The 12,161-nt window shown below is 37.5% G+C and overlaps 1 protein-coding gene across 1 annotated transcript in view; it reads right to left on the reverse strand.

The window, feature by feature from the left end:
* The window catches only part of CPLANE1 (ciliogenesis and planar polarity effector complex subunit 1), a 63,546-nt gene extending 54,043 nt beyond the window's left edge, over positions 1–9,503 (reverse strand). Inside the window, 12 exon segments of the mRNA XM_031051586.2 lie at positions 2,264–2,513; positions 3,895–4,077; positions 4,208–4,311; positions 5,088–5,244; positions 6,507–6,546; positions 6,549–6,612; positions 6,995–7,146; positions 7,149–7,220; positions 8,094–8,213; positions 8,439–8,463; positions 8,466–8,576; positions 9,423–9,503. Coding sequence (XP_030907446.2) covers positions 2,264–2,513; positions 3,895–4,077; positions 4,208–4,311; positions 5,088–5,244; positions 6,507–6,546; positions 6,549–6,612; positions 6,995–7,146; positions 7,149–7,220; positions 8,094–8,213; positions 8,439–8,463; positions 8,466–8,576; positions 9,423–9,503 — 1,359 coding nt within the window.
* Between the last annotated feature and the right edge of the window lie 2,658 nt (positions 9,504–12,161).

The raw sequence follows: 12,161 nt of genomic DNA on the forward strand, positions 1-12,161 counted from the left end.
TAACTCCCTTCTCCAAAAATCAGAAATACAAACTGAATAGGAAGAGAAGTTGTATTCCATTAGCAAATGAAAAAATCTCAGTTTAGTATCTATTAGATCTTACGTGGTTGCCAAATGTTGCAGGACCTGTTTTTCCAAAGGTTTCCCGTCTTTCAAACTTAGATCAACTTGAAGAGACAGAAAATACCAAATGCTTTAAGCTTGCTTTAATTGACAACTTCAACTGAGGACCTACTGGACACATGCACAGAGCACCACTGGGACTGCTGCTGATCATGCTAAAACAGCAGCAACCTAAGATAGGAAAAGTCTTACAGAATCCTTTCTGAATCATTCTGAAAGAATAAGTTAGTCAGAGTACTGTAATACCTGTCAGTGCTCTGAACCAACTCTATAGACACAGAAATATCAATTCCTTTTAGTTACAGAAAGAACATTTACTGACAGGTAATACTGACCCCTTTACTACATTTTACTTAAAAATTCAACCAAAGGAATAAAGTTTCAGGAAAAAGGTGTATTCATTGTTTTCCAGATCAACACTATTCTCAAAACAACTTTATAATTATAAAGGAATTAATACAAATATCAAAGTACATACAAGTATCAAAGTACCATGGAGAACATAAAGAACTCTGGAGAACATGAAGAACTACAGAGCCCTGGGAGAGGTGGTTAGGGGCTCTGGAGCTCAGATTGCTTTTTTGTCAATTCTCAAGGATACAGGGGAGAATGCTAAAAAGGCTACAGGTTAATAAATGGTTAGAAGAGTGGTGCCATTAGTCAGGGGTCTTAAAACACAGGACCCAAGTTAGGAGGCCAGGTCTACCAGGGGCTGATAAGGGGGAAGACTGGTTTTCGTAGGAGGCTTGCCAGACTGGTCAAAGAAGCTTTAAACTAGATGTGTTGGGAGAGGGGGGCATCATTCCATCCAACACACCCAGTCAGTTGCCAGCACCCATAAATGCCTGGAGCAATGCAGATATTCCAGCTGCTCCAGCCAATGAGCCGGCTCCATTTTGAGCTCGGCTCAGATGCCTCTATACAAATGCCCATAGCACTGGGAAAAAAACAAGAGGAATTAGCGGTGTGTGGATGCCTATGGCTGTATGACATAATATGCTTCTCAGAAACATGGTGGGATGGCTCCTATGACTGAAGTTTTCAAATGGAAGGTTACAGGCTCTTTAGAAAAGACAGGCCCGGCAGGCGGGGATGCGGGAGCTGCTATTTATGTTAGGACATATGAGAGTATGGAACTCTGTCCTGGGGACTGGTGAGCGATCAACAGAGAGTTGTGAGGCAGGGTTAAATGGAAAACAGCGATGGGAGACATTACTGTGGGGATCTGTTACAGACTGCCTGATCAAGAGGAACCTGTGGATGAAGCTCTTCACAGACAGATAGGAGCAGCCTCATGCTCGCAGGCCCTTGTTCTCATGGGGGACTTCAACCACCCTGATACCTGTTTGAGGGATGGTACAGCCCAGCATAAGCAATCTAGGAGAGTCCTCGATTGTGTGGAAGACAACTTCCTTCTGCAAGTAATAGAGGAGCTGATAAGGAGAGGTGCCATGCTTGACCTCATTCTCACCAACAGGGAAGGGCTGGTTGGAAATGTGACGTGCCAGGGCAGCCTTGTCTGTAGCAATCACGAGATGGTAGAGTTTGAGATCCTCAGGACAGTGAGAAGAGCATGCAGCAAACTCACTGCCCTGGACTTCAAGAGACTCATGAGGACAATCAAGGGACTGGAGCACCACCTTTATGAAGACAGGCTGAGAAAGTGGCGCTGTTCAGCCTAGAGAAGAGAAGGCTTCACGGAGATGTCATAGCAGCCTTCCAGTATCTGAAGAGGGGCTATAGGGATGCTGGAGAGGGACTCTTCATTAGGGACTATAGTGACAGGACAAGGGGTAATGGGTTCAAACTTAAACAGGGGAAGTACAGATTTGATATAAGGAAGAAGTTCTTTACTGTAAGGGTGGTGAGGTACTGGAATGGGTTGCCCAGGGAGGTTGTGAATGCTCCATCCCTGGCAGTGTTCAAGGCCAGGCTGGACAGAGCCCTGGGTGGCATGGTTTAGTGTGAGGTGTACCTGCCCATGGCAGAGGGGCTGGAAGTAGATGATCTTAAGGTCCTTTACAACCCTCACTATTCTATGATTCTAAAGTAAATTAAATTGAGGTACTCAGTTTAAAACATTCCACATTTTTATACACTTTTTTTTTCATGAAACCATCAAAGTAATGCATAACCCTACCTTGGATTTCAGCAAATTAAAACGGATACTTTCAAGCCGTTGGGCTGAATCAAGCAAAAGAGTTCTTATGAATCCTGATGGTGAAAGGTTGCTAGGAAATCTAAGCACTGTTATCATGTATCCATCAGAGACAATGAGGTAGGGTAATCTTGAATGTGAAGCAACCGAAAATCTCTGTCTCATAAGGTCACTTTCAGAGGCTGAAGAACCAACAGACTGGCTAGAGTCTTGAAAAAAAGAGTGTTGCTGTCTAAAATAAAGATATATCAACATTTAAGCAATAATAATTAAGTAATAATCATTAATAGAGAAAAAATAACATATGAATGTTTAATACCACTCACATTACTGTCCTTATAGGTCCATTCAGAATTCTAAGGAAGCATCTAAATTTTTAGGATGAGCACTGCAAAGAACACGATTTATGCTTGCAAGAAGCCAGGATTTTGCACAGTTGCAACTTTTTTAATTTAAAGAAAAATAAAAATGGCTCTTACTACTCTCTTCTTCATTAACAAGTATTATACATATTTTTCAGAATATGACTTCAAATTTCTGTATCACACTTTCTTACCTGGCTTTCAGTGTCCGTGACAAGTGCTTGAAGATGGAATTTTAATCAGATGCTAAAAGTCATGTATCATTTCAGACATTCCACAGAAAAATTCTGTATCAACGCACAAGTCTTCCCTTACAAAAGACGGCTTACAAAGTCTATTCTTACAAAGTAATCGGCCCTTACTGAGATAGAAAAATCTGTGTTGTGCATGTAGCCCCATAACACTTTGACATAATGTTGGTGGGTTTGGGGTATTTTATTATTTCTTAATATTCCAAAAGTTAGTACATAAGGTGAAAAAAGTGGCTACATACATTCAATAAATTACTGTAACTGAGGTATTTTAAGGTATTTTAGTATCTGATTTTTCACCACTGTAAGAAGGTATTACACTGCTTTGAATGTTTTCATCAGATGTTAACATTTATACACTAAACAGCTTTAGGCACTCAGAACTAATATGATAAAAAGAAAATTAAAGTTGGGATTTTATTTTGTTTTCCTCTAATTATTCACACTATTTTACTTTTTGTAAGTTGGAATTGATGGTAGAAAGTGTTAGAGATCTTTCTATTTCCCCAAGCATCCAGTAGCATAATTCAAAAATTAGATCTGCAGTACCCCCACATAAAACACTAAAAAAGCTAACTAGCTTTTGTCATACAAATATGTTATTTATGAGACATATAACTATGACAGAAAGTTCTGTAAGTAAAATCAAATAGTGAGCAGAAAAAATGCCACTGGATTAGAATAAATCTGCACTTTCAGTAATTTTGTTAGTTCGATTTCTTCTTATATCATAAAATCATGTAATTTTTAATTACTACTAAATTCAAATACTTCTAAAAATCAAATCACTTCATGTATACTTAGTGTCATAATGCCAATTTTCATCAAAACAAATTCATTATACGAAATAGAAAGAATTATGAATGAGAACAGATATTGAGAAGGCACATGAAAAGCAGAAGAGTGAATCTGAGATAGGAAGTTTATGTGAAATTGTAAAAAATATTAGTAAGATATGATCATACGACAAAAATGTATAAACATTGTCAAATCCTTTTACCTGTATGTTATTAGTGGATGAAATGGAATAAACTCTGCTGGTCCAAACTCTAAAGAGCAGCCAGAAGTAATCAAGGTCAGCAATTCACCCATGCATGTCAATAAAATCAAAGATCCACGTTTTAACATGCAAGCCAAGAAAAGGCTATCAGGCGTCCAACTCATATCGCCAACCCAGTAAGATCTAAATTGGACAAGAAAAAAAAATACTTTTCTCTGTCAAATTTCTGTATCAAACTGTTAAGTTTAAAAAAAAAAAAAAAGAAAAAAGAAAAAATCCAGAACAGCAGCAAAAACCAACATCAGTTACTGACCTGATGAACTTGGATGGAACCGTGCTATTCTTGCTACTACAACCTTTAAGGCTACCCGAAACAGTTACAAAATTCAACGTGTTTAAAAACAAAATCTGAGTTGCCTAGAAAGAAAAAGTAAATGTAAAGAAAATATGCATTTGTATCAAATTGTCACTGTTGTAAGAACCGATTTTCTACTAGCAGTACATTTTTATGTACTGGAAACATTATTATATATGAAAGTGACAGGACACTTTGATATTTTTTTACTAATTAGAGTACTTACTAATTTCTATACCTATTTCTACATTTAATGTATACTCAATATATAAAACAATATGCTTTTTAGCACAGTTTTTTCTAAAACCCTCAAAACAACGCAAGATCACTCTTTTCCAGTTTAGCCAATAAATAAAACCTGGAGCTTTGAAGGACTGTATCATCCCATCCTAGTACACTAAATAAACTGTCCTGTATTCTCTTCCTGTCACAATTAGCACTAAAAACAACATTAAGATTTGACCTCCAAGATGTTAGAAGGAATAACAATATGAAGTGGGCATACAACTTCCAAGACATGTTAATCATGCCTCAGCCTAAGAATCATCTCAAATCTTTGCAGATAAAATGCAGTATCTGAAGCTAATCCATACTGTATTTCCTGGAAATTGGAAATGTCAGAGGGTCTTATATGGATTTCTTAACTGAACAATAGCATTTAAAATATTGCAGGTTACAGCAGAATATTTTAGCTTTGGACCATCAATGTGAATATAATCACATGTATCAACAGGAATGCTGAAAAATCATTCCTACAAATGTGTTATTAAATCACTGCTACCATTTCATTTAAACTGAACTACTAGCTTAAATGATGCTCTGTCTATCACCCATATACCTTTGGATCAGTTTGATTAACAGCTACTGCAAGTAGAAGTCCGTCTCTTGCAAACGCACACAGCAAAGCTCCTCTTGACTTTACAGACACACACTGAGGAACCAAATTAAGAAGCGAACAAGTCTGTTGTACCCAGTGGACCTGGTATGGCAAAGAACTGAATGCCAAAACAAAGACAAGATGTTACTCAGTTATGCTTAATGAGATGATTGATATATAGAAGAAAAATCCCAAACAATCATGCAAGACAAAAACACATAAAGCATGACCAACCAAAAAAAAAATAATTACATATGCATATTTTTCTTCAAAAGTCTTACAACTGAAAAATACTTCATATTTGCAAAAGTTTAAAAATTATGTCCGAGCACTGAGAATTCTTTTTATGGGATGGAAATTTGAGCTATATGTATAGAACATGCAAATAAATATAGATGTATGCAGTATAATTAAGGTGCTTGCATTCTAGCCAAGAATAGCTTCCTCAGACAGCATATCCTCCAACAGAGGAGTTCAGAATTCAAAAATGAAAATCAACAGTATGCTGCAATGAACAAAGAAGCTGCAGATGGCCCATCATTAAAGTGTGCAAAGTGAGGCTGTATTTGTCTTCCACTAAACTGATCTAGTGGAAGCTGTTCTCGCCCATGGCAGGGGGGTGGGAACTAGATGATCGTTAGAGGTCCCTTCCAACCCAAACCATCCCAAGAACCTAGAAAGATTCTTAACATGGTAGAAAATACAAGAAATATTCCATTTGGCAGCATGCCACCTAATACAAAGAAATGAAGCAGTACCATGAAAACACATATTAAACAATAGTAAACAAAAACGAGCCATAGTTGCCATAAAGAAATCATGAGTAACACAGCTGAGAAATGTTACAATTTCAGGCTGCAAGCATTATAGTGTATATATAATATGCACTTCTGCAGTGAGAATGTTATGGCATATTTACTTTTTTTATTAACAGAAAGGTATTAGCATCCTACTGACAAACTGAGTGAAGAGTGATGCAGCCTTAAGAGGACAAGGAGGACATCAGTATCAAGAGTATCATTAACAAAGCAGTTGTATCATGTCAAGTGTAGGGCAAACTTCTAACAAGTTACTCAAGTTATATTTGCAAAGAACATATCTATTTCATTTCATATATAATTGTATCTCACTTAGAAAGAAGAATGGACTATACATGGAATGGACTCAGGATTATTGTTCAATTGCATTTTTAAGAGGTCATATCAGTTCAACTATGTCCGTAATATGGTCTCAGCCCAGATAAAGAAAAAGAGACACACACTATTGTCTAGGCACACATGACAAAAAGGGGAACAGGAAACAAATAAAATCCCAACTCAAAAGCACTTCATAACAAAAATTTTCCTCAAGCTAATTAACTTCAAATATCTTTGAACTTACCTAACATATTTAAAACTATTTTCATGCCATCGAATAATTAAAATGTGAGTACCAGATGTTCTCCAGAGTAGAACACAAATGAGCACAAACAGCAATCACCCAGAACCTGTGGAAAAAAAAAACAACCAAAAAAATCCAAACAACAAAAAAACCCAACACAATCAAAAACCAGAACAAAACCAAAAACCTAGTAACACACAATTCTGTCTGTAATTGTTTACATATTTAGATAACTTGCTATCACAATTCAGATTAAATAACAATGTCATTCAGAAATAAAAAGGTTGTCAAGAATATTACTAGACCAGATAAACTTTTGTCTGATGCAGCAAAACTGTTATGTTTTCATTATATCCAACTGAACTAATAAGCCTACACACAACACCAAACAGGTGAAGAGGCAGACTATGCTCTCAAATTCCCTGTAGCTTCTGTGGCTCTAATTTAAACGAGAGATTGAGTGATTGCTTTAGGGCTTATTTTTTTACCTCATTTTGTATGAAGGCAGCATGCACTCCAATTTCCTTTTCTTCAGCAGAAGGCAACATGACTGATTCATCAGGCAAAATCTGTGTCCAATGCCCAGGAGAATTTTTAAAAGAAGATGTATTTTCATGTTCCGTGCTTTCCCATAAAAAGCACATGCTGTTTGAGTAGTTAATAGAGCTTTTCTGCCATCTCCGGATACATACAAGTACAATCTCATTGAACGCTCTAGGGGAGAAAAAAAGCAACACCACCACAAAAAATAGAGTAGTTTCTGCTCCTTCTGTGAGATTTGGATTTAAAATGAATCATAGATAAAGGAGATTTCTTCTCTATCAAACAAAATCCAAGCTGCTACCCTTAAGTGTCTTTCATTTTCAGCTTCACCATTGACAACAGACCTTGGGCAGCAGGGATGTCAGAAAGGACACCCATTTTTATGCATTTGATTAATTATCTTCCCCACAAGGCTCAACCAGTAGAGTTGTTTGCAAAGATCACCTTTCTTGAAATCCATCTTTCATGAAAATGCTTAAGTGCTCTACTATCTATTACTTTTAGTACCTAAATGCACTACTGATCATCCCCAAAATGAAATAATTGCTTATACAGTACTTCACTTTACAATCTGGTATCAGTCAAATTATTTCATACTTAAATTATACATTCTCTTTATTCACTTCAGTTTATATTATTATAACTATAATTATATTATTCTCTTCAGTTAGCATTTGTCATAAAAATCTACCTACGGAATACATTTAAATTATGCATACAGGTTTTACATCTGATGGATGTCTGTTCTAAGCTATTCAAAGCCTAATAAGGAATGTTTCTGTTAAAAGTTAAAAAACTAACCATTAAAAATACTTACTGGTTTTAAAAATTAATTACTACTTACAGGAGATAACTAAACACAGAAAACTGTACCGTTCGAGTAATACTTAGGACTTTTGTCAAAGCTTAGCCAGCACACAAATTATACAAATGCAAACCAACAGGAAAATACAGGTTTTACTTGTACATTAACACTTAACAATAAGAAAACCACTGTTGGCTCTGTTCTAATTGTTAAAAGACCATTTGGAAAAAAAAAAATACCTTGTGCTGATGCAACTACTTTCCTAGACTCTTCAACTGCTGGCACAATTTTCAAGCAGTCCTGATCTTTATTCCAAAGAAACAGATCTCCTGTTGTAAGTATTCCTGCCAACCAAGCACCTGTGTTCATCAGAAAAGAGATGTTTTCAAGGACATTATTACAAAGTCTTGAGAATTAGTTTCCTTCCATCTTAGTCACAGTTCCAAAGCTGACATTTATCTGTCAGTTCTGAAGCTGACAGTTATCTGTCAGTTAACTTACTAATTCTTTAGATATTCTACCTTTCTAAACTCTAAAAAACTATAAATGAAATGAGTTTTTAAAAGTAAGATGTTATACTTAACCATTTCTTGATGTTGTTAAAAAAAACTACATTTTTTCAGCAATGACTGCAAGTGAGGGATTTTCTTCTTTGTCTTCCCTGATGCCAGGTTAATTTCATTTATACGTTTATCATCTAGAAGAAAAACAGCCTCTTTTTCCTGTTGAATGAAAAAACAAAAGAGCATTTCGGTTTCTAAAATATTATTTCTACCTAAGCCTGGAAAACAATGCAGCAATAAAAAATGTTAGCGAAAAGCAAGAGGAAAAAACATGTTACAGCTGCAATTACGATATCAATTTCATTCTACAATATATTTGCTTTACAGTACATCACACCTAGTATCATTCTACACTGCTAGGATGGTTCACGGGTTTCAAACTAACTAATTTTGCAATCTTTCAAAGAATCTCAACTGAGCTATCTGCCAAGAAATGACAACACAACAACGAATTAGATACTAGTTTTCTCTTGTTGTAGAGTTTAATTTAGGGAGAATTTTGCCAGTGATTTCAACAAAAGAAGGAATTGATCTTAAGTGGTTAGCTACTTCAACGTAAATTATACTGCAGAAGAAAAATATTATAAAAAAAGTTTGAGAAAGCATGTCCCTCAACAAGTGCAAGATGGTATGGGAAAAAAACATCTGTTCACAATTTCCAACAATGTACTTAAAAAAACGGTTATGAAAAACTAGAAGCATCAAAACAACAATATCATATAAGGAACAGGTCTTTTGGAAAACCAAACCAAATGACTCTCCATTGTTTATTTGAGAACTTTTTAATCTTCTGCCTCCAGTCAGTAAGAAAGAAGAATAAGCCTTTTATTTCAATAACTCTTATACTCATATACTTCCTGAGGTTTGCTTCTTTTGTTTTGTTTTGTTCGGGTTTTTTTTATACAGTCATCACCACTACACAGAAGTGCAAACTGTTACATAATTTAAAACCCACTCTTTGCAATTGTTTATTTAAATAAAAAAACAAGAGTTAATTACATTTACCTGTCCAATCCATGAGACACGAGGCCATGGCCTTCTTTGCTTTATAGATGTAGAGATGAGTACATCTAGCTTAAACTCCATTCTTATTTAACTTCTAGGTAGCCATTACAAAGAAAGCAAATAGTGGCATTTTCACCTATCTATAGAAAATTTGAAGAAACAAAGAAAAAATACAAGAAGCTTTTATTATCTGAGAGTTGGTAGTACAAGGTTGGAATCTAGACACAAACTTTTCAACAACAGCAGCTTCCTGCTGAACACAAACAGAACTGATACTTGCCTGCCGTCTACTTTCCTGGAGGCCATTTGCAGTTCAGATTACATTTTTCCAGAAGCGAAAGACGCCTCAAGACCGATGGCTTTACTGAAAGCCTCTAACACAAAACGCAGAAAACAAGGAGGACACATAAAGCCTCCTAACCGAGAGAGATCACGGCCAGAGCACGATACCGGCCAGCGCTCCCCTGATGCTGGAGGAGCGCTCCCGCCCATCGCCGCCTCAGGCCGCGGGACGACGGCGCGCCAGACAACCCCAGTAAAGGGGGAGAGCAGCGGCGGCCCCGGCAGCTGCCACACCTCTGGGACTCACTCGGGGGTGGGTGGCCGCAACCACCGAAGCGGAGCGCGGACTGCTCGGGGAGCGAAGCTGGGGGGAAGACTTCACAATAACTCCACTGCCGCTTCTGCCCGAGGAGCGCAGGCTGCCCCTCAGGCTAACTCCTGCTCGGACGGCGCAGTCCCCATCCACCCACAGCCGCGGCCCCGCCAGCCCAGCGTGCCCAGGCCGCACTCACCACCCGCTGCTCTAGCGGCCGCCAACAGCAGCGAGCTGAGCGCGGGAGGCGGGGCGGGGGCGGAGCAGTACTTAGTGCGCAAGCGTGCGGCCTCCCCGCGAGGGCAGCTTCGCTCTGCGGAGGAGCGGATCCTTACTGGCTCTGCGGGTCCGGATCTGCCTGGGAGATGGGGGGGTTGAGTGACAGTAAGAGGCACAGCGCTATCAGATACAGGAATTCAGGTGGTGTGCAAGAAAGGTGAGCAGATGATCACTGCTTTTCATTCCCTTGCAGAATGCCTTTGCTTTCCTTAAAGTAGCTACTCTCTCAAACTGGTGCTTGTTCCTGAAACCACTTCATACAAAGCTCTTTCCTTCCCTCCCTTAACCAGTCTTGATCGAGAATGAGTAACACTAGGATAAAAGAAAAAAAAAAGACTATCAAAAGCAATTATTCAGTTGTTGATAACCATTTTAGTGAGATGAGATTCATACCCATGTTGTCAGTTACTTCCTTGTACTTCTCACAGGTTTCACTCTACGGCATTCACCCATCCCTCTCTCTCTTCTGATCACAGGCTTCCATATTGCTCCAAACTTAAATTGGGAAACTGAACCCACCCTTTCTCCACCTGAGAGCAAAGTGCGTGCTGTGAAAACATAAGCCAGTGTCTACGCTGAAACTACCTCAAGTCAGATGAACAAAAACTAGATAACTCGCGATACTCTTAGAAATGCTCTTACTTTGAAAACCTTGTAATAATTGCCAGAGGCATTCTTATTAACTGGAAAAAAAAAAAAGCTGAAAATCACATCTGTGTCTTGTACCTGTTCCCAACTTTTTAGTAACTTCTCCAGATGTAAAACTAGAAATCAGATTACAGAATATAGCTCAACACAACATTTGAACCACTTACATGCAAATATTAAAATTTAGAAATAAAAAAATACATCAGGCAAGACCTGGGACATCACTTGTATGGGGTATGAACTGAACTGTAAGAACAAGACCTGGGTATATGTACATGGCATCCTTGGTGTGGAACACAGTACTATCTAAAATTAATGTACTTTTATATGGAAAGATGCAAATCTTTTTTCCCAGGACATAAAGCAATTCCTCCATTCAAATACTTTGTGAAGGAATTTCAACACTGACAAAGAGAAAAAGCCAATATTAAGACTGCAGCTCTATTTTCATCTAACAAGGTAAAAAAGGAATATAATTTACATATTACTTCACTAGGTGCATTCTCCAGCTGGAAACCATCATAATGTACCTGACAGTTCAGAGAATAAATTTTAATACTGCACTGTAAACAAAACTTCAGAGCATAGTAATCACATCTGGTAGTAGAGGTTTTAACTGGATAACTTGCATGTAAATGTCAATCTGTACTCTTTTTCCCTGTTTTTTTTAACACCTCTGATGTGTATATCAGCTACTAATTCTCCTGGGAAAAAAACCCAAGAATACATTCATCTACTCTGTACACATAATTTGCTTCTTCCCCCCATTAAAAAGTTCTTTGATTATTTGCTTATGTGAAGAAGATATTTGAGAAAGACTTAAGACTAGCATGAGCTGGTTATTTCTTGTGCACACTACATAGAGTTTATGTTGTCCAATATGTACAGAATGCATAGCAGTAAACCAGACAAAACAGATTTCCTTTTAAGGAATATACACGATTTGGTGCTTGTGTGCATGCAATGGAAGAAGACAGAAGTCACATTTTGAGTATTTTGTTTTAATAGATACAACATATTCATTAAAATGGAATAAAGTAAGTCGATGGGCTTTCAATACTGTTATTTCATTTGCAATACAATTTAGATTGCTAGTGTCTGCAATTTCATCCAAAATATTCTACCTGCAGAAAACAGTCTCTGTTTCAAGTAAGATTTATGAAATAATGATTCTTTGTTATTGGAAGACCTGGAAATACAATCATGGAGTTATGATT

This window comes from Melopsittacus undulatus, chromosome Z (genome assembly GCF_012275295.1).
Source record: "Melopsittacus undulatus isolate bMelUnd1 chromosome Z, bMelUnd1.mat.Z, whole genome shotgun sequence".
Taxonomy (NCBI): Eukaryota; Metazoa; Chordata; class Aves; order Psittaciformes; family Psittaculidae; genus Melopsittacus; species Melopsittacus undulatus.